This window comes from Seriola aureovittata, chromosome 9 (genome assembly GCF_021018895.1).
Source record: "Seriola aureovittata isolate HTS-2021-v1 ecotype China chromosome 9, ASM2101889v1, whole genome shotgun sequence".
Taxonomy (NCBI): Eukaryota; Metazoa; Chordata; class Actinopteri; order Carangiformes; family Carangidae; genus Seriola; species Seriola aureovittata.
The window spans coordinates 25,256,858-25,280,803 of record NC_079372.1 but is presented as its reverse complement, the minus strand read 5'-3'; the positions used below and the strand labels follow the sequence as shown (position 1 = coordinate 25,280,803).

The 23,946-nt window shown below is 41.3% G+C and overlaps 1 protein-coding gene across 2 annotated transcripts in view; it reads right to left on the bottom strand.

The window, feature by feature from the left end:
- Positions 1–23,946, bottom strand: part of LOC130174602 (nucleolar protein 4-like) — a 154,832-nt gene that overhangs the window by 99,511 nt on the left and 31,375 nt on the right. The window contains exons 2-4 of one of the 2 annotated variants that reach the window (XM_056384578.1): positions 22,176–22,328; positions 19,455–19,566; positions 12,608–12,714 (exon numbers count right to left, since the gene is read on the bottom strand). In XM_056384578.1, coding sequence (XP_056240553.1) covers positions 12,608–12,714; positions 19,455–19,566; positions 22,176–22,328 — 372 coding nt within the window. Of the gene's footprint in view, positions 1–2,932; positions 3,181–12,607; positions 12,715–19,454; positions 19,567–22,175; positions 22,329–23,946 lie in introns of those variants that run through there. The other variant, XM_056384579.1, reaches the window with a different exon arrangement.

Here is a 23,946-nt window from a genome sequence, read left to right as displayed (position 1 = left end):
CCTCTGACAAACACACAAACACAACAGGCAGGGACGATGTCCAGAGAAAAGTCACAACAAAGTTAAAGACACAGAAATCTAAAAAGAGTTCCCAAGATGCAGTGGACACCAGAGAAAGAGACTCTAGAAATAGAGGGACCCAACCCATCCAGAAGGAGGAAGAGGATGAAGGGGGAAAAGGGGATTAGCAGGCAGGCTATCCTTACTCCCCTGTCCTCCTGCTGAGCACATGGCCAGGTCAGAGGAAAACTGGAGTTATTTTGGAGCAGAGCGGAGAGGAGCTAAGCAGGCCCTCACAGAAGGATTTATCCTGGTAGAGGCTCTGGCAGTCCTACTGTCCCCTGGCAGACGGCTGAGGGTGGGGAGGAGTGCATCCGAGAATCTGTGAAGACCTTAACCCCTTAGACGCCAGAAGACAAAAGCACATGCCTGTGAAAGTCTTTTTTTTTTTTAAAATCAGTGTGAGGCCCGCTTCACACTTCTGTGGCACAGTAAAAATATAAAAGCCACTTTCATTGTAGATTAATTAGGCAATTTTCTTCACGATTAATTGATGAGTCTATGAAATGTTGATTAGTAGTGCTATGTGCCCAGGGTGACATGTTTAAATGCCTTGTTTTATCCAACCTACTGTCCAAAACCCAAAGATAAGTAGCTGTCAGTGATTAAAAACAACAACAAAGAAAACCTTAAAAGCAACACATTCTCACAGTGAAGAAAGTGAATGTTTGGACTTTTTGCTTGAAAAATGACTGACATAATTAAATTCATTATCAAAACAGTCACTGGTTTTATTCTGATGATTGCTTAATCCATTTATCAACTAATTTTCCCTACTCTAAAAAAAAAAAAAAAAAACTTAAATGTAAACTGAAGAAAAATTCATATCCTGCATTATTGTCAAAACTGAAAATGTGACTCTCAAATGTCCTGCAGATTAGTCTGAAGTGGTCGATCAACCCCAAGCCAAACCTGAGACTAACTCAAATCCATACTGTACAACAGCAGGTGAAAAACACCCAGATGTCATCATGAAGTGAAATTTCACCTTTGACCTTGTAAATTGTCAGTTTGAAGCTACACAATAACACACTGACTACTGCACAAGGAAATACTGTATCCACTGGTAAAAGGAAAAAGTAGAGGGTAACGGGTATTTAATAAGATATTGGTGGATTCAAAACAAAAGTCTCACTAAACTGCTCCATCACTCTGGTCCTCATGCATCCACAGCAGTGACGGCAGAAGAAAAAGTTCAGCGATAGATCAAAACATGTCAGCGTTTTTATGATCAATACTTTCTATTCATCAAACGGACTCATAACCTCAATATACCGTTACCAACTTGCCACCATGAAACTGACAGCTTTAAAGTGATGAGTATGAGTTCGCAACCGGCGGCGACACTGACCAACAGATAGTTTCCCAGGAGATGCTGCCATGGAAACACATGTACAGTGTACAGTGATGCTGGAAGCAGATCTGTGCAGCGCTTAAAAAGCCTGTCCTTCAGCTGGAGGAGCTCAGCTCACAGCCTCTCTGTTAGAAAGCCTCAGACCATGCTGAAGCACCCTTAGGCAAGGCACTGAGTTCTTATCAACCTGTGGAGGGTTCAAAAAACTAAATTTCCCATTGATACTAGAAGAGAATCAAAACTTAGTATTTATCACACAGTGAGACAAGTCTTCATGTGGACTCGGTGCTGTTTTCTCATTAACTCCAGTTTTGGTGCTTTCAACACTGCAGGGTCCATTAAAACTGGCCAAACAATACAAAGGCTCATGGAGGCCAGACTTTTGTTTCACAGCAGGGGATCAGTATTGTGATCAATGAATAACACTACACTGCAGTTACATTTACAGACCCATACAACACATTATGACTCATTACTGACTTTTTTTCTGCCTCCTTTAGGTTGATTAGTCTAATTCATGCTCAACTAAGAATTTTTTTGTTAAGTAATTATTTTTGTCAGAACTTTCTGTCAAAGTGTGTTCATCACTCGGGAGACAAACAAATGAGAATTAATCCAAAACTGAGCATAGAAGTTCAGTGCTTCACTATTAGTTATAGAATTAAAACACACCACTGTTTAATAATGCTTTTGTTATTTTCCTTAGGCTATGTTTTCCTACTACCCCCCACCACACGTCATAATGGTCCATTCACATGAGGCCACTGTTTCAATGCTTGGCACGCGCCACCGATTGTTCCTCACTGTGTGCGGGTGCTTGGTCATTCCGCATCACCCACCCACCACCCCGTCCACACACACACACACACGCACACACAAGTAGTCGTAAACACACGTGCACGCCTATCACTCAGGCACGCTCCCGCGCACGCAGGCACGGGCAGCAACAGAATAGTGTGCGCCTTGTCAGGAGCTCACGCGCCCTCCTGCTCCCTGCATTCCAGCAGAACACGGTCATGAATGATAATGATAATCATAATCAGAGTTGTCGCAGGACGGAGGCCTGCTGGAGACATACGACGAGCGGCAGCAGCAGCTTCAGTGTTTTTAATGAGCTGCAGGAGGGGTGGTACGGAGCCCACACCGTGCTGCCCTCCACTAACTGCCCGCAGGACAACAACACAATACAAGTTACTGACCCGCTCCAGCAGGCAACCACACAAACGTCAAGTGTGTTGCCGCAGCAAACAACCGGTGTTTCATTACTGTTATTTTCCTCGCGATTTAGTTGGCATCGATAATTGATCAGGTCGCCTGTCAATAGTGCGTCCAGCAGCAGCAGCAGCACGATGTGACGTGACCGCACAGGAGAGGAGGCAGCTCTGCAGGCTGCTCGCGTCTCCGTCTGTCAGTCAGTCACCGGCTTCCAGGAAACAGGGGAGGAAAATACCGAAGGAGGAGGCGAAACACTCCGGGTGATAAATAAATAACAAACACACGCAGAAAACGCCTTCTTACCTTCACTTCTGTCAGATTACAAACATGAATGTCGACCGCCACCCGCGCTTCCACACTCTTGTTCTCTTGTTTTCGTTGTTTGGTTTAACTGTTTGTGCATTCGCCTCCAGTTGTTGTTTTTTTTCTTACTGTTTATTTTAAATGGACAATGTATCCTGCTGTATATGGGGAGGGAGTGAGAGCACACAGCAGGACCCTCAAGACTCTCTGTGGCAACCAGAGGGGGCGGGGCTACGGCTGCTTACATCAGAGAGAGGGGGAGAGAGAGGGAGAGAGAGAGAGAAAGAGTGGTTGTACTGTAATATACTACTGTAGTGTGCCACTGACTAAATCCATTAAAACAATGGCAATGAAGATTTGTACTCCTCTTCCATCCCTCCTTCTTTTGTTATCTGTCATCAGCGCCCACAGCAGAGTTCACTCTTACCCACAGCTGGATAATTCACATGACTAAAATACATCTCTAAACTCTACCTTCTGAAGACATCAGTGAAGCAGCAGCAGAGTCAGAGCGGCTGATCAGAGCTTCTAACACATTTTCATGCTTCAATCAGTTTTAAAAACATTTTTAATCAATTCTAATCGAGTCTAACTAATCAATCTCAACTACTTTGTGAAAACTAATCAAAACAGTGCAGAAACAAATCAGCCTTCATCTGAGTATAAGACATCAGCATGACCTTTATACACTTGGCTAAAACTAATGCAGCCTAATACAACAGTACAACAATACAACATGAAACTGTTTTATTTAGAGAGGTGTTATGATAATGAAGTTGATGTATTGTATAAAGAATCTGTTATCCTTTCCCATTCAATTTGACTGGTTAATAAAACACATGAACTGGACAAAGTCAGAGTCTCGCCAGCTGCAGGGTCTCTGAACAATCCCTGCACAGAGCTTTGGACAAAGAAACAAAAACAACCGAGTATATGATCACATATATTCATAGTGAAATTCATCTCTAGAACAAGTTACATGGCTTTTTTTGATGTTGAAGGAAGCTGTTGTCAGTGGTATTTATTTTAGGTGAGAGATTTCATTTTTCTCAAGGACAATGACAAAAATTAAGTGGTAACTGCACTAAAACGTAAAAAATGCAAAACCAACTGTTAACTGGAATTACCCCCTCGCAGTCAACTTACAGTTTAAAGCCTTGTCTCCCCATATTCATACAATATATGTAGTGAAGACTTTGAAGGAATTTTATAAAGGCGTATAAGTGTATTTTGTTATAATTACAATATGAATTCTTGAATTATGGCCAAACATGTTTTGTGTGGTCTCAGTGACCTTACTCTTAGACCTTTGACCACCAAATTCTGTTCAGTTCATACTTGAGTCTCAGTGAATTTTTGTGCCAAATTTGAAGAAATGCCCTCAAGGTGTTCTTGAGATATCACATTTACGGACGGCGGCGGCTGGTAGAGACGTATAGAAACAGACAGCAGCTGTGATTTCCAGTTAAATCAACCCTCTCAGTGCATCTTAAATGTAAACAGAGAGTATTAAAAGGCATCCTGTAGCAGCAGGATGGTGCTGCAGATGCTGTTTTAATATGTTTCTTGGACAAACAGAAAACCATCATTGACACCGACAGGATGTTTCATTCAGCTCAGGTCTCATCTCTTTTTGCACACTGACCTTTACACTGGATCAGCCACAGACAAATGTTTAAATACACACAAACCACTATACATACTCATGAAGCTGCTGGTATGTGTGTGTGTGTGTGTGTGTGTGTGTGTGTGTGTGTGTGTGTGTGAGACAAAGTATCAGAGACTCTCGTACATTTCCATGACAAACCTGCCACCTATAGGCAGAGGGTGAAACTGCGATGTAATTAGCCATGCATGCCCATGCACGGCACCCGGTGCTCAGGGAATTGCAGCGCAGTGTGTGTGTTGATAAGGATGCTTATCATTTCCTGTACCACAGAAAACACTGAATGGGATGCTTGGCCCGAGAGGAGACTGAACACTGTCTAAAAGAACTGGTTTCAACTTTCAGACAGTAGTAACTGTGAAACTAAATTAGCAAAAGAAAGTATTGCTTTTAAAGAAAATATGATACTTTATCACCAGGTTTAACATGTTTGTTACCGCTAAATAATTGGAAAGAGTCATCAGTGTGTTTTAGCGTGTGTTCCAGTAAATATAATAATAAAATATATTTATATACAGCACATTTCAGAGACAAAATGCAGCTCTAAATGCTTAGACAGGGACAACATTACAACAGTTTCGATAGAGAGCAGTCTATGCTTTAAGTGTTTCAAGGGAGATTTTTAGCCTTCTCTTTAAAATTATGTCACTAGTATTGTTTTGAGTCTTTATATCATATAGTCCATAATTCAGGGAGCTTTCGAACCCTCTGTCCCCCATGAAATGTGTTTCGGTTTCAGAGTAGTTTTACTCTAAAAGCAGTTTGAGGGAGAGATTTGACTCAGTTCTGTTCTCAGTGATGACCTGTGATCTCACCTGACCCGCATGGTAAAGGTCATGGGAAACAGAGCTGTGACGCGTTCATGTTCTTTCATACACTATGTGTTGTGCACTTACAGACCACTGAGGGGATTTCTCCTTGCAGGGCTGTTTCCATGGCATCTCTGCTTTATTGGACAGTATACACTGGAGAGCACCAGATGGGCAGATGGTGAGAGGATAAGATGTGATAAAGGTCATGCCCCTGGTGCAAACCCACACTGAGGACTTCAAGCCAGGAGGAAGAGACCGACCAGCACGATATTTGTGATCCTGGTATCAGCTAAAAGCTCTGAACCAGATGTATTTAATGTTTTTAGAGTTTAGAGGCTGGACAACCACTGAGACTATCTACCTTATATCATCATATGGAAGAACAGCTATTGCTCTTATTTTGCTCTAAAACCAGCTGATTGGTAAAATAGTGACAGTAATCAGTTACAGACACGTGGTGTATGTGGAACTATCAACTCCAAATTGTGCATTTATGTTTCTCAGCAAGTTCTGACCAGTATTCATCCATTATTTTAAGGCTGGTTGATCATTTTATCATTTTATTTATTTATTCATTTTTAAACATATCTGACAGAAATTATGTGGATATGGTATTGAACAGTTTTTTGGGTTTTTTTTGGTGAATTAAGTGCCTCATTTACAGTAAGTACAGCACCACAAGATGGTTGGGGAGATTGACTGTGTATGAAACTTAAAGTTCAAAGAATCTTGATTGTCCCTTATCGAGAAATTGATTTGCAGCCAGTAAAACACACATACAAAGACACACATAGCACCAACACTTATGGACATCCACAGACAGTATGGTATGATGGCCAGAGAAAGAGTTCATCAAGGTCAACGTGCAAAAGTCAAGTAAGCAGTCAGTGTAAATTAACAATCTCTAGACAACATTAAATACTATCTGCCATTTAACAACTGAATAGACCAGACCATGATCTTTCCCTACGACAGATCCAGCGTGCTCAACTCAAATACTTTTATTTTAATTAATTTTAAGTATAAATTATTTTAATGGGCGCAGCAGCAGACAGAAACAAACACGTTTCAGCTCTTGTTCTTCTTCAGTGTCACTGACTCTGATCACATCCTGCATTAACATTCTCAGTCACCTGAGGAAGAGCTGCTCTTCTGCTTTTCTTCACATATCACACTCTAATTGCACGAGCATCACAAGCATCAAACTTGTTGCTTGTCGCTGTTGACGACAATGTCCGACACTTTTTACTGACGTCTTTCACATAGACCTAAATGCAGATGTCACTTTAGTCACCGTTCCTATGGAAACACCAGCCAGTTGGGTGAAGCCATCGGTGCCCCAACAATGAACCCTCCTCCAAAGTCACTTAGATCTTTTCCTCTTGCTGTCTTATTTATTTAGGTTTTACCTTTTATTTGTCTCCTGTCTGTGTATAGGAAGGAAGGATAACTCATATAGTTAGCCTCGAATAAGTGCACGATCGGCATTGGACACCATAGAGTCAAACCAATGTTCTGTTTGTTAAAGTCTACAGATCATTCTTTTTATTTTTGACCTTGTATTTCGAATCATGACATTGTGTTGAATACATTCTGTGCATGTGAAGTATACCACTGTACACCATGGTTCACATGTTGCTACAGCAGCCATCAACCATGTAAAACTTGTTTGTGTTTGGCTCCTTGAGGTCATTTCCATTATTTCATTGTTTTTAAAGAACGCCCCACCCTCCTGACATCTGGACTTCCCTGAGAAAAGTCCGAATTATCTCACAGATGTCTGATGCTTTGCACTGTGTAGCACATGTTTACCGAACCTAAGAATCAAACTGTCACTTCATTATTATTACTACTGAAAAACTAGAATTACCGCCTCATGGTTGCAGGCCTCCGCCACTCAGACTAGTTTCAGGTTACATCCCCATTTATCCAGAATCATATAAAATATTGACCATTTGTGTGAAACTTTGTCATAATTGCTGTATGAAGTCTTGAGTAATGGCTAAAAAGTGTTTTGTGAGGTCACTGTGACCTGGACCTTTGACCCCAAAAATCTAATCAATTCATCCTTGAGTTCAAGTGAACGTTTGTGCTTAATTTGAAGGAATTTCCTTGGAGTCCTCAAGATATCGCGTTCACACAGCCCAAACCATGTTTTGTGACGTCGCCATGACCTTGACCCTTTGACCTTTGACCACCAAAATCTTGTCAGCTTATCCTTGAGTCTACCTGTTTTACCAAATTTGAAGAACTTCCGTCAAGACGTTATTGAGATATCATATCCATGAGAATGGGATGGCATATTGTTTTCAGGTTGTATGTACAGATGGAAAACCCGAAAACAATATGCCTCCTGCTCTGACACACAGAGGCAAAAAAACTGTATATGTGGGCAGTGGAGTTCTGGGACCAGGATACTGTTTTGTACATGTAAACTGTAGATTTTCAAGAGAAAGAAACTGATTCTACATCAGTTTTGCTGTGGACAAAAGGACTTGGTCACTTTTTCAAGGCTGTTCCAGCAACCAGCCTTTATGTATGATTTTGCTCTGCTGTCTTCTCAGCAGTCTTTTAGTAATTATAATAGACCAACCCCCAACCTATCTCCCCTCTACACACACATACACACACATACACGCGCACGCACACGCACACACACACACACACCCCTCCTCCCAAAAATAATGAAATGTCTTTCCTCTGGAGGTAGCTGAAATAATGGGCAGAGAGCAGGAGAGGGGGAGACCATAAATGATAATGAACCACCTCATTCTCCCTTTTTAATTCCTTCTGATTCCATACCCCAAACTCCCCCTATCACCTCCCCCAACCCCCTCCTCCCATTCCTCCATCTACCCCCCCTCCCCCCAATCCCACAGTCGCCTTCAAATTTTCTCATTTTTATTTTCACCCTGGCCGAGCACATCCTCCTACTCCCATCCTCATTTTCACTTCTCCTCCTCCTCCTCTCTATCTTCCTCCTTCCCTCAGCCAGACAGAGCCACCGCCCTGCCATCTCTCCATCTTCCTCCTCCCCCCTCAAGTCTCCTCACCCGATTCTACACTGTCTGCAGCATCCCCCCTCAAACACTTCCCCACATCCCCCACACCCCCTTGCCAGGAAGCATCCTGGGTAATTTCCTCCTCTTATTGAATTGGTACAGGGGGCGGATGGAGGGAAAGATAAAGGATGGGCAGATGAACAGAGGCTTGGGATGAGTGCTAATGGAGCCGGTGTAGGATTCACACATATGCTGTACATCCTCCCCTTTTCTTCTTCTGTCGTCTTTGGCTCATTTTCTCTCCTGGGTAAAAGTAGAGATGACCCTCTCTCTCCTTCTCTCCCATGTTCTGTTATGCTCGTTCGCTCTCTCTCCCTGATAGAAACAACCCAGACAAAGGACTCCGACCTTCTTTTTTTCCTTTTTTACAGAATGCTATTCAACTATCCTGCACACTGTGTGATTACACACACACACACACACACACACACACACACACACACACACACACACACACACACACACACACACACTATACTGTCTGCTAAAACTTCATCTTCCAGCTACAAGACTGAAAAGTCAGTCTGGTCTGATAAATATAAATCACATATGAGTGTTTGGGTGTGGGTGGAGGTGCAGATTTAAAGGTGCTGGGGTGGAGAGGGTGGATGGGTGGATGTGGATAGGTTTTCAAAAGTTGACCTCCAAAAGAAATCTGCAGCAACAGGATATCATTACAGCACTTTTTAGTGGAGCTAGACTGATGTATTGGCTGATAAGTCACAGGAACTATTAGCACAGAGAGGCCAGTGTTTGTTGTCATTTAGAAACACTGTCTCCATGACATACAGTAGTTTTCCTATCAGACAGCAGTGACAAGTTTATTTTTCAACTTTGAAATGTCCTGCTTAGTATTAGCCGATTAAAACACTCTTATATCAGTATAGATACTTTTTAAAATCATTCCTGCTCTTCTCTGCTTTTATCCTGTCTTGTGTTTTATTTCACAAATAACATCTTATTTGTGTTACATTCTAATTACAGATTTTATAATTATCATTTAAATATTATCAGCTATATTACATGCTTCTTGTATTTTCATTTGTTTTTTGTGCTTCATTTTGTCTTAATTTTATGGTTATTGCGTTACTTATTGTGTACTATGAGAAACTGGGGCTCATTGTCTTGTGACTGCTAACCCTACACAAGTGCATTATGGGTATATTTCTTTCATGGCAGTGTCAGATCAAATTAACTTTTATTGACCTGTAACTGAAAAACCTGCAGTGTTATTTTATTTATTTGCATGAGGGCTTCAGCTTACAATTATTTTTATTATCAATTAATCTGCCAATTATTTTCTTGAATGATCGATAAATTATTAGGTCTATAAAATGTCAGAAAAATGTCCATCATAATTTCCCACAGCCCGAGGTGATATCTTCAAATCACTTGTTTTGCCATACCAAGAGGCCAAAGTTATTAATTTTACTGCAATTGAAGAAAAGGAAAACCAGCAGATATTAACATATGGAGGCTGAAGCAGGATATTTCTGCATTAAAAAAACTACTTCAATGATTAATCAAATAGCTGCAGATTCATTTTCTATTGATTGACTAAAAAAGTAATCAACTAATTGTTTCAACTCTCCTGACATTTTTATGCTTCTGTTTTAAAGCTGTTTGAAAAGCTTCTCCTTGACTGACATGAATCCTCTTAGGCAACAATAACGACACACCGTGAACAACGACCCAAGGTGAAAGATGCTGAATATTGGCTCATGGTCTCGGTTATTGGAAGCTTCGTATTGATCAAGATCTCACATCAGTCAAGCCCTAACTGCTATAGGCACCAATATATCTTATTTATCATTCACAGGCTGCTTCTGAAGCACCACTGCAGACCAACAGTGGAGAAGTTCTGTTGAATTTACAACATTTCACAGTGACTTTAGATAATTGGATCACACAACCTCAGCTCCTTCACCATTATACCACAAACAGCAATTAGCAGGAGTTAAAGGGTCAGACTTACCGAGAGCGCAGTGAGAGAGTTTTTGAGAGAAACATACAAACTGCTATTTTAACATAAACAATAACGATAAACAACAGTGAGAAAAACATGCAAAGAAAAAACATGTTGGTTTTGCACTGTCCTGGATTCGAACATGAGGGTGTAATGAGAATCATGTCAGAATGTCAGTATGAACTAATTAGAACGGCTCTGACAAGGATGCACCAAACAGACTGGTACAACTGCTAGAAAATAACAGGAGTCACAGAGGTTGTTGCAGGTGTGACTGTGCCTGTGTGTGTGTGTGTGTGTGTGTGTGTGTGTGTGTGTGTGTGTGTGTGTGTGGGAGAGAGAGAGGGGGAAAGAGGGAAGTGAGGGAGGTGGGAGGGAAAGTATTGAACTGTATGTGTGTTTTTCAGATATGCCGTCTGTGTGTGTGCGTTTGTGAGTGTGAGTGTGTGTGTGTCTAGATAACGGGTGGGGGAACAGAGGGTTGAGCTTGTTCCAATTAAGCCAGGCCTCAGAGCATCGAGTTAATTAGCTGAGGAGAGAGAGAGAGAGAGAGAGACACTGAAGTGCCAATTTGCCCTGGAATGTCAATATATCTGCCTGTCTGTCTGTCCAACACACACACACACACACACACACACAGGGAATATGAGTGACAGCAAGTGTGTGGTACTGATAGTCACAGAGGTACAGGGTGATGGTGCTGTGGGAACAATATGGAATATACCAATCACCACCCCACCCCACCCCACCCCACCCCACCCCCCCCCCCCCCACACACACACACCACACACACACACACACACACACACACACACACACACACACACACACACACACACACACACACACACACCACACACACACACACACACCACACACACACACACACACACACACTGCTAAAGCACCTAGCTGAGCAGTGTGTGTTTAGCAGTTCTTTTAGCACGGGCCATGAATGTTCCATCACCGTACCTAGTGATTATTGTTATCACCATGACAACTAAGCTCTAGCTAACTTAGTACCTTTTTTAACCCAAACAACAACCTTTCTCTAAACCTAACCACACCTTAACCACGGCATCGTCACATCATGAAACTGATTTATTTTTCCAGCAGAGACACAAACAAAACCAGCTGTGCCAGGTCAGAAAAAACACTCACACACTGTGTGTGTGTCGCACTGTTAAAAATGACATATGTGATGTTTAATTTGGAGGACTTGTTGATATGAGGACGTACCTTGATTTGATATTTCCTTCCCTTCTCTACTTGTCATATATCACATTATATTAGTGTTGAATCAATGAGTTATTTAATCAGTTATTTCAGCAAAAAGACAGTGAATCAGCAACAATTTTGATAAACAAGTCCAGTTATTTATCAAGAAAAATAACAAATATTCACAGCTCTTCTTTTCTATTTGCCACTTTTGCCAGTTTCATTGAATAACATTGAATATTTCTGAGTTCTGAACTGTTGTTAAGAGATACATGAATATATGAAGGCATCAGCTTAGGCACTGGGAACTTCACTATCTCCCAACATTAAGTGGACTATTCATTAATCTAACTGGAAGTTAACTGATAATGAATTACATTTACTGTGCTATAAGACATTGTCGCAAACCAAAAATGAAAACATGTTTTGTTTTTGTGCAGATGGTCTTACTTGTCATTTGTTCACATCTTTGAGAGCTAGCTTAAATGAGTTTAGAGTTATATATACATTATGTGCAGAGAATATAAAAATAACACTGTGGCTCAGTCTTATTAAGGAGAAATGGTTTTGGTCCACTGACCTCTGCAAGCGTCAGACGGAAACACTGATATTTCTTGTCATTACATTTTTTTAATTGCAAGTACGAGACGGTGCGTGGGAGTTTTCTTCCTACTGAGGCATTAGTGGGCCTCATGGTCTCCTCCTACACACCTGTCACACACGGCTCTCCAATGCACAAAAGAACCTGCTGTTCTAAAGTGTCAACATTTACTTTATGATCCACTCTCAGGATGCAGAGAAACACACGAGGTGAACGTTCGGTCTGATAGCACAGACAAAATCATGAAATCAGACAAAAAATAATGCGCGTGCAGCCTCACACCGAAGCTCAGATCAGATATAGTGTCCCTATTGTTTAACATGCGGCTCTGTTGCAGTCACTTCACGTACCTTGTTGTTGCTCATGCACTGCAGCTTCATCTGTTTCATGTAGGTGGTGGTGAGAGGCATGTTGTAGTCTATCACCTCCGACACCAGAGAGCTCGGTCTGTCGTTCTCTGGAGAGGAAGAGGAGATTTTTAGGTGCAAATAGTAAATGAGAATCCACATTGTCATTCCACCGTGAGCTTTCTTCTCACACAGGGGTTTGTGATGTCTAGACACATCTGTCCTTTCTCTACCTGTATCTGTTTTTGCTTTAGTCCCATTACAGTGGAAAAATTAGGCATTTCTCTTGCCTGTTTCTTCATAGTCACTGAGACTTTATGGGGTGGAAGAATATTTTGAAATTACAAACAGGGATACACAAAATACCCAACATTAGTTTTTACATATTTGCTGTTCCTTCTGATTATTTTAGTTAAAAAAGACTTTTTCAAAGACTTTCAGGCTTCTTTAACTGAAGAAGCCTTTCCGAAGAGAGCAGCCTTCAGCCATCACAGAGGTCAGCACAGTTCATGTCAAAGTGCAGAACCATCACAAAACGCCACGTACACAATAATGAAAGAGACACACACATAAGTTTGTTTTCTGCTAATTCAGTTTGGATCAGTTGCCGTGGATTACCTTTCAACTGTTTTTTAAAATGAGGATGAAAACAGTGTCAACAAAATCTGGTTCGACAAGACAACAAATTACCACCTTAAAAACAACAGCAACACCTTGCTTAGCACCTTGAATCAACAGCTTCAACACAAAAACAAACATGCTGACTGGTTCAGTGCGTCTGTCTCTAGTCCTCACCCTCGTCTGAGTTTCAGTTTTTCAAAATGTCCCTTTCTGACTTGGACATTTTTAGCTTTCTGAATATCCCTCCTTTGGGGCGCCCTGGTGGCTCAACTGGCACCATGAAGGCTTAGTCCCACAGTGGCCCACGTTTGAATCCAACCTGTGGCCCTTTGCTGCATGTCCTCCCCTCTCTCTCTCTCTCTCTCTCTCCCTCTGACTTTCCTGTCTCATTTTCACTGTGGCTGTCTAAATAAAGGCAAAAACCTCTGAAAAAAAAGAAAACCATAAAACCCCTCTTTAATCTCCCACTTCACCTCACAGGTTCTGTGTTCATGCAATCTGTTATCATGCTGTGTCTGAAAGCCAACACTAGAGGACCCTGTAGAGCTGAAGGTGGAACGACACAGACAGAGAAGCAGCGAGAGGAGGTGCTGACTTGAACCATAAATTAAAGGTCTCTGTCATTTCCACTACAAAAGCTTTTTTTTATAAAGAAATTAAACAACAAATACAAACAGGTTGAAAACTACTTGATCTCTCTCTAAACCTCCACCACTTCTCCTCTACCTCTCCTTTCCCTCTTTTATCTTCTGACCTCATAAAGGACACGTCTAACATAGCATCTACACAACGGACATGAATACAGGTCACAAAATCAATACGGCTTAGCAGAATAGACAGACCCGTCATCATTGATTGGTGATTGATAGTCTTGTACAAGGACATGAGAAAGTAACAGTGTGTGAGAGTGTGAGTGTGTGTGTGTGTGTGTGTGTGTGTGTGTGTGTGTGTGTGTATCCTCCAGAGAGCAACAGACGGTGATAAGTGACTGTGTGACACAAAGCTGCCACGTGGTTTTCAACATGAGGCTCTGGACCCCTGCTCGGTCCGGGCAATGATCATCTTGGATGAGATCTTTTCTTCATGTGTAAATTTGTTACTGAACGAAGTAATCAATTTACTGATGCCTTACAACAGTATCAGTCGTGTGTGTGTGTGTGTGTGTGTGTGTGTGTGTGTGTGTGTGTGTGTGTGGGGGGGGGGGGGGGGGGGGCATGAACTGACGAACTGACGAACCAGAAATGAGCATGAGCGGCAGGTTTTTGGGAAACTTCAGCAGAATACAGAAAAGACAAATCAAACATGACGTAAACATGAACAAAGTACCTCGACAATATCAACTACATTTATTTGTACAGCCCATTGTCACATGCAGTGTCGCATCAAAGCATCAAACCTAGCTCCTGAATTATGCGTCTGGTGTCTGGTTCTTTGGGTTGTTTTTATAGTGAATATAACCCCAATATTCACTTGATGTTTAAGGACAAACCTGACGAAGACTGTGGTCAAAATGTAGCTGTGGATAAACGGACCATTGACAGATTGACAAAGTGTTTGTCCTCTTTCTTTTGCATCACACACTTTCAATTTTTTTCAATTCAAGATCAATTTTATTGATAAAGCCCAAATCATTAATTTGCCTCAACAGCTATCGTTAGACCCTCTTCCCATAAGGAAAAATTTCTGGATGGGTTGATATGCAGTTTAATTTTAGCTGCAATTTGTTATAAAAAGGATGATCAGTTATTTTTCTACATAGTAAAAAGGAAGCTCCCCCGTTCTCTCTCTCTCTCTCTCACACACACACACACACACACACACACACACACACACACACACACACACACACACACACACACACACACACACACACACACACACACACACACACACACACACACACACACACACACCCATACAGTGAGCCTGCTGCCTGTGTCAATTAAACATGGCCCTGGTCCACGCTGATTAATTGCATTTAATAATTCACAGCTGAACTTTAGTGGGAGTCACTTCAGCATAGCGATAAAGGGGGCTGGGGTCGTTCGTGTGTGTGTGTGTGTGTGTGTGTGTGTGTCATGGAGAGGCCGAACCCCCACAGGGTAGGAAGGCAATTAGTTGCTCTCTCTCTGAGTGGCATCCAGTCATGGCACAAGACACACACACACACACACACACACACACACACACATACACAGTGAACTGAAATAGTATCACAGAGTTTGTCATTACAATCCATACGTGTGTGTGTGTGTGTGTGTGTGTGTGTGTGTGTTTGATTGTTTGCTCAGCTTATTACATCTTGTTATTAAATAATTTCTATTATGTCCAACATCAACTTCATGTTTACGTTTTTCATTTAATAATTGTGATTTTAATCGGAGACATTGTTCAGTTTGTACAAACAGGTTCATGGTGCTAAAATTCACCAACGACGAGACAAAGAATTGAAAAGTTCTTCCACGAGACTCCTGAAAAATCTGCAGCTTCTACATTATTTGTAAAGTCAGCTTGATGTGAAATTCTTTCCTTTGTCCTCTTCTGTGTATACTCTCATTTCAAATTTTTTCTTCTTCAACATCTCTCTCTTTTACAGTGTATCTCAGATTTCTCCCCCAGCCCCCCAGCAGCACTGATCCCTTCTCCCTCTCTGCCCCGACTCTGTGGAAAATGAGCTTGTTTCCTGAGCCATTTTCTTTGTTAAAAGCCATTAATTAGGCTAATTGAGGAGAGAGACAGGACACTCCAATGACTCCCCTGTTTAATGAGCGACAAGGAGAATTAACGTGGGGGGGGGGGCAGGAATGGACGTAGGGTATAGAGATGGGTAGAGGAGTCGATAGAGGAGGGGAAGGGAGGATGGAGGAGGGGAAGGTGAGGGATACAGGGACGGGACAGGAGGCCTGGAGCAGTGAGGAAGGGGGAGGTTGGGAGGGAAAATAAGAGGGAGAAGAGCTGGAAGCGGGATATGGGGACACGTGGGTGGGATGCCTGGAGGGAAGGAAAAGGGAGAGGAGAACACAGAGAGATGGGTGAGTGGGGGGGGCAGCAGGAGGAGGAATCGGGGAGGGATGAGAGGGATGGGAGTGTGGAAGAGGGGGAAAAGATAGGGAGTGGGGCCTTCAGGGGGCCTGTAGTTATAGAAAATATATAAGGGGGTGGCAGGGCTGGCAGAGGAGGAGACTGGGGAAGAATGGAAACATCTTGTGTTTCATGTGGCAGCTGGAGGATCAGTCCCACTGAAACCTGTACATTTACATTTACCTCTGTACATTTTCATGACATTACACATTTGTACACATAAGAGAACTTGCTTTTGAAGAAACCGGAGGAAATCAGTTGACTGGAGACCGCGGAGTGTAACGAGGTGAGTGTCTGGAAGCTTGGAAGTGTTGTCTTAAAACAACACTCAGATACAGATGTACGCTGAAACAGTTTTGTTCCTCTTCTCTGCAAAAGCTCTCAAGAAAAACCCTTCCAAAACCCCACACTCATCAAACGCATTCAGAGGTTCAGCTGAAGCTACTGTGATTTAAGGCTTCAGCACTCAGGGTCACACAAATCAAGTGTGTATCTTCCCTTTGTGTTTCCTTGTTGAGCTGTGGTAGAGGGATTGTGACACAAAGGGGGGATTTTGTACCAAAATGACTGTCACTTGGAAGACAACCACTTGGATGGATCAGACCTGTTGTGGCTTTTTATACAGAATAAGGATTATATGGATTTTGGTGGAGATTTTGGTGGAGACACATTAGGAAGTGACCTCTCCACAGCCAGTAAGGAAAAGACAACGCTGTTCAGGTGATGCGCAAGAACACAACTAAAACCTTTTGAGGTTTTGGGATCATAAACATAGACTTGTCTTTCCCGCCGGTTTTAAAGTTACAGCTCACAGGCAGCTCTGCCACTATTTACACACTAACAAAAAAGCAAATTCTCCAGCTTTTGAGTGAGTTCCTTCTCCTGTGGCTTGCAAAGCCACATAGTGGTGAGAAAAAAAAACATCTAAAGCTTGTGACCATTAGTTTTAATTTGAATTGTCTCCTTGTTCAGATCCAGTGGAAGCTTCACCGACGCTGGTTTGCTCAGCCACAGGCTGCTCATCAAGATGACTGACAGGTGTGGTGGGAGGAATACGACCAACCAAGGGCAAGGAGGGCGGGTTTCATGATACACCTTTTATCTCCTGCTTATTTCAGCTTTAAAATCAAATCTTTAAAATCACAGCTGGTTGACAATAATGTGTATTTCTCTGTGAGTAAGACTGACCATGGGTCCAAAAAAAGAAACCACAAACAAAAGATACTGGAGAAATACTGTAAATACTGTAGTCTGTCAGCACTGGGGGGGGGGGGGAAGCAAGAGGAAGGATGAAAGAAGAGAAGAGGGACTCTAATTGAAAGACGTGGTGCAGAACGATGGTGAGTAAGAAAGAGTAATGACAAAGAGAAGGAGCTGAGAGCAGAGGAAGCGTGAGGGACAGCGAGGAGTCCTTTGAACCTTTGCGCTTTAACAGAGATGCTGAGAAAGAAAAACAGGAGAGAGACAGGAATAAGATTCTTCTTTGCCTGCACACACACACGATACACTTCCTGTCAACTCTGGTGTTTTTCTGCTGTTAAAACTTATCATTAATCTTCTCTCTTCTGATGATGTATGCTCTCACTGTGTTTTCTTACGTTAATGGAGCTTGATTTGACTCATTAGTGAAACAGTGTGGCATCAGACAGAATTAAAAGCTAAACTGAGCCTGAACCATAACAACAAAACAAGCTGTTATACACAGTTATAGACCAGGTCTGCGGTGATGGACTAAAATAAACAAAATCACAGTTATCATTTTTAAAAACGCTTGTTTTCCTCAAATGAAACCCTCCAATAATCTGTCAGTGAGCTGAGACACTTTCACATTCCCATAGAGGTTTTATCTGCTCTTAAAGAACTCTCCTGTCACAGGCCTCTGATGGAGAAATGTTCTATATAATTCATATAATTCATACTTGTATATATATATATATATATATATATATATATAGATATGTATTTAGCCACATATCACTACTGTTTCTTCCCACGTGCATATACATCCACACAACAACAGACAGCCCTGCTCCTTCTCTAACAAACAGATCCCTCGTCAACACAACAACTACAGAACCATGGTCACATCCCAACCCCTTTTCCCGTTTTCCCTTTTTAATGTATTTATGGATTTATTGTCTTGCTCTTGCTTCTGTATGTTTGTGTGCATGTACTTGCTGCGTGTTTTGTCCCATTGTTACAGCCTTGTAAAGCTCCCACTGTGCTACAGTCTGTCTCATCTGACCTGTTGTGTCTAGTTTCAATAATTAAAAAATAAATGAATAAATAATCTGCAGGCTCTATAGCCAGCAGAGATGAGGAGCAGGCTGCAGAGGTGGAGTCATCCTTCGTTTCACTCACTCTGTAGTTGATCATATACAGGATTTTTCAGCTCACCAAGTTAAATCCATGCTTTCTAACAGCACGTTATTTAATCCCTGTTTCACCATCACACCAGCCCCAGGATGACAGTGTAATGAGAAACCAGTGTGGACTATAATTATATTGTATCCTATCACATTTTTAGAACTTCCCAGTAAATGACAATAATTCCTAATAATACAATTAATTGAATTAATGCAAAATGGATAAGCAACAGAATGAATGGATGGATTAGCCAATTAAAATCATTAATTACCTATAAAGCTGTTACGATTCATCCATCAAAAGAAAATCTGCGTGCAATTGAGGAATGGTTTCCATATTTTTTCCAAGAGAAAATGTAAAAAATTTTGCTGGTTTTTGCTACACAATGTAAACTTTTTCTGCTTGTTTTTTTGTTTTTGTTGATCAGTTTTGGAAAGATGAACAGACAAAACCGGAAAAAAGAGGAGGCAAGAGAAAATATTTAAGACTGAAATAAATCAAATTTAACACTCAGAATTCACTGAGACACACAGATTAGATGGTGGAGTTGATGCAGTTTCACTGTATAGTGATTGGAAGTGATTTTGGACACAGCTGTTGCCACATGTTTGTGCCAGAAAGAGGAAACTGCAGCAGGATCCTTAGTTGAATGTTCCCACTGAAACTTCGATGTTCCCCACTTGTGCAGCATAAAAAAAATATAAAAAAAACATTGCTGAGGCTCAAACTGAGATGAGAGGACTCATTGACTCGGACATTTGCTGTAGCGTTGTGTTTGTACCTTTGTAGTCCTGTCCTGTGGTGCTGATGTGCATCCTCTTCTGACACTCTCCACAGCTCATCAGGAAATGAGTCACCGCCTCTCTGGGCAGGAAGGCGTACGTCTCTGCTATCTGAGAGAGAGAGACACCGAGGGACAGGCAGAGAGAGAGAGAGAGAGAGAGAGAGAGAGAGAGAGAGAGAGAGAGAGAGAGAGAGAGAGAGAGAGAGAGAGAGAGAGACACAGAGAGAGAGAAAGAGAGAGAGAGAGAGATAATAATCAATAATCTAACTTTTTTGTATTTCATTCTAGGCCCTCTGAGTTGTATGGACGTATCTGGGCACACGTCGTCATTTATTATCACTTTTCTGGTTTCCACGAACATAATCATAGAAATGTGGACGTAATAAGGAAACCGTTTGATTTAGAGTTTTGTGAAAGCAATTCACAGTCAAAACTCCAATTTAAGGTGATGAAAGCACATGTGCATCAAACAGCTTGTTAACACTGGTAATTAAAATTACACTCAATGGGAACAGAATTTAATTTAAACAACTCTATATTGTGAGCATTGTATGCGTGAGAGTGGGCACAGTAAAAGTGAGAGTGAGTGAGTGGGAGAGAGGGAAGTGTGTAAGGGTTGTGTGTTTTATCTGCAGTGTAATTTTATCTGTCACAGCACAATAAACAAAAACAACTTCAGTCTGAGGCGCTGACTCTAAAATCAAGTGTTGACAATTGATTATTAAACCACTAAAACACTGTCTGCTCTGTTTGTGCTCTTTATCTTTCAAGTCATGTTGTCTACATTTCACCATATAACAAAATTGGCCCGGAATGGCAAGACAGGGCCGTTATTACCTTTTTCAAAGTGTCTCAAAGAAAAACTGCTCTCGGTGATGCTGAGGATATAAAGTCTATAAATCCGTGGGTGTGTGTTTGAATGTGCGTGTGTGCATAAATAAAACATTTATTCAGGAAGAGAGGCACAAAGACACAAAAGAAAAGAGGAGGAAGGGTGGAAGATAGCCAGCGTGGGTGGATGGGGGTGGCTGTGCAGCCTGTGTGTGTGTGTGTGTGTGTGTGTGTGTGTGTGTGAAAGAGAGAGTGAGTGTGTAGGAAGGAGGGGGTAAAGCAAAGGCAAATGTCACTCACAGCCTTTGGTGTCCTGAAGACCTGAAGCTATGTGGCATGGTAACCTAGCTGCCGGCTGTAACTATACTGTATGTACAGTAAATACAGAAGGACACAGGACAGTGTGACAGACCACATAGGTGATAAAGAATTAAGGATTTTTAAAAGAAGATAAAACAACTACAACAAAGAAGATAAAAACATACACAGATTGGTAAAAAGATGAAGAAGAATGAGGAAAAAACCTAGAAAAAGAAAAGTTAAAGATTAAAGATATCACAGCCGTTTGCCAGTAATTGTCACAGCTTCGTCTTGTGTACTTAGAGATGAATGTGTGGAACCTGCACTTGCACTGTTTAACCAGAAGAGGGCAGTGTCAGCAGCTGAGACAGAGACAGCAGAGCAGAGCTGCACAACCTTCACTGAACTACAAAATCTGAAAATAAAAAATCTATTTCTGCATTTTCCTCAAAAAATTAATCGCAGGTCTCAGAAGGTTTAACAGTTTCTTTGAAACTGAATTATGTTAGAATGATGTTTATCATGAGGTCAGCGGAGGTGGATGAGGAATTAATGTTGCCCCAACAAGGAGAGTGAGATGAGACAGAAGAAAAGAAATAAAGGTGAAATGGAAAAGGAATTCCTGAATAACAGTGATGATGATGATGAAGATGATGATGATGATGATGATGATGATGATAATGAAGGTGGCTCACTTTCACACACTCTGTGACCTATACAAAAGTTAATTTTCTGAATCTATTCACTTTCTCCCTCTGATATTACTATTCGAAGACAGACATTCTCAGCTGCTGGGTTCTTACTCAAAAATTGGATATAAGGGGGAAAAAATTAAGTAGGGTTGCAAATCATTATTAATCTACCAGTTATTTTCTCAATTAATCAACCAAGGTGTTTTAGTTGTATGTAAAAATTGTAATTGCAAAGAAAATTTTCACAAGTCAGGAGCTGAAATTCGGGAATGTTTCGTGTTTTCACTTGAAAAATTATTCCATGATTATAAAAATAATATCCAATTCTTTTTTCTGTTGATCAGCTGATTAAATTTAATTCACTAACTAATCCCTTCAATCGTTGAAAAAAAAGTTACATCTACTAAACAAAATGTAAAGTAAAACTACCTGCAACCCAGCAGAGTCTGCAACCCACCCAGAGTCTAGCTTCTGATGTGAAACTGAAACTAGTGTGACGACGGCTGTTAGAATAAAGAGACACCGTTTCTTTTTTTCTGCCAGAGACACTGAAAGAGGAATGAAGCCCGAATGAAGAGGAAGAGAAAGAAAGGGAGAGGAGGGCAGTGAGCGTTGAGCAACAGACAACACAAGTTATGAAAGAGAGAATCCACTCTGTGGGACAGAGGTTGGTGGGTAGCATGAGACAGAGGAGACAATGAGAAACATAGTGGAAAGTGAAAGGAAGAGAAAGAACAAAGTGGGAGTCAAAAGATGCTCAAGCTGGACACATTAACATAAGAAGAATAAAAAAAAGGTTCACATACTTAGATTGAAATTGAGAGAAGAGAATGAGAGTGACTTTCCTGCTGCTGTAACCATGACACATAAATAAAAGGGAAGACAGCATCCTTACAGCTTTGTAGGTTTTCTTCTGGCCGGCGTGTTTTGGTGCTTTGCCTGGATCCGTGCTGATCTCCACATGCATGGCGTAGATGATGTCGAAGAAATCCTCCACCACTGCCACGCGCTTCAGGGACGAGTCGACCCCGGACATACTGTCCACACACTGGAGACGGAGCAGAGAGAAACTTTGAATGTCTGAGCATCTTTTCTTTTTTTTGGGGGGCATTTTAACCTTTTATCAAACGTTCACATCACAAGACAGACAGGAGAAAAGGGGACAATCGAACCAGGGACCAACTGTTCAGTCTCAGTGACAATAATGATTATTTTTATAATGATCTTTATGGTCTTTAATGAATCATCCACAGGACAGGAACAAGACACCTAAATGTAAAACAGCCTACCCGAGATGTACAGGTATTCACTGAGCCCGGAAACATTCACATTCACATGTGTAAGACACCAGCAAAAAGTGTTAATGATGGTGTTTCATCTAGACACTCGTGAACACCTGTTTAAACTGTGTTATAGATACAAAATGAATAAAAGGTTCTGTATATTTAACATCTGTCTGTTATACAGAGACTGATGTTGGTGATAGTTTGAATTTGACCACTGACAACAGCTGTCATGTGTGTGAAGACTGATGATCAGAGGTATGATTTCAGATTTGCTGGTTCCGGTTTTTGAAATATCAAGTTTTGCTGCTTTTCCCTTGGTCTCACAAAAACAAGATATGTGATGGTACCACCTTCTGTTCTTGTTATGGGTGCCTTTCACTGTCAATCGACAGACTCCTCAATAGTGAAAATAATCATTAGCTGCAGGCCTCCCTCTGTCTAATCAGGTGCAGAAAGGGTTGTTGATGTCTGAGAGAAGGAGAGAGCTGCCATTGTAAAGCCTATTTGTAATTATGTCTGATGACTCAAGCCAACATCTTTAATAATAATAATAATGATGACAATAATAAATTCAATTTTAAGCGCCTTTCACATAACCTGTGGACTTTACATACAGAACACAAGCAAAGCAACTACATTAATAAAAAGCTTGGTAAAACAGATGTTTTCTTAAGTCTAGACTTAAGCTAAAAAATACAAAATTCATCTGAAGTGACAGAAAACCGGTGTAGAAACAACAACAGTGTCTCCTCGCATCAAGTGTCATCCCTTCACTGTGCATCAGTCAGACCATCGTGAGCAAAGTGAAAACTGCGTTGCAGAAGCTTCTTACTGCCATGAGTCAAAAATGAAAATGAGTTCTTTTGTTTTTCATCACTGACTCCTGTCTTTACTCTCTGACCACTATCAAAAAGGTTTCTGTTTAAGTTATGAGTCGTCTGCAAAAATCAGTTTACAGTTAACTGAATTCAAATAGTCGCTAGTGACCTTAATACAAAATACATTTATCTTGGTGTCTTAATTTTGGTGTCTTCTACATTTGAGATGAGGAGGTTAATGGATGCAGATCCCATTAAAACCACATGATTACAGATAGAGATCTGCTCCAGATCACATACCCTGATCATTAGTCTTGATGATTAGATTATTGTGCTGCATTTTGGGATCTTGAGTCTTTCTCACAGATTGAAGATGGACCATTTCTGGCTTCAGTGGGAATTTGAATATTCACTCTTATCTCTCCTGTATGCAGCTATCGCATACCGACTCTTCTCAGAAGAAAAACATTGACACCAAGGAAGACGAGTGTTCTCACACTGATGTTTGATGAGGGATTGTGAAAGTTATTTTGAGTTAACAGCAGCACTGGGAGGAGACTCA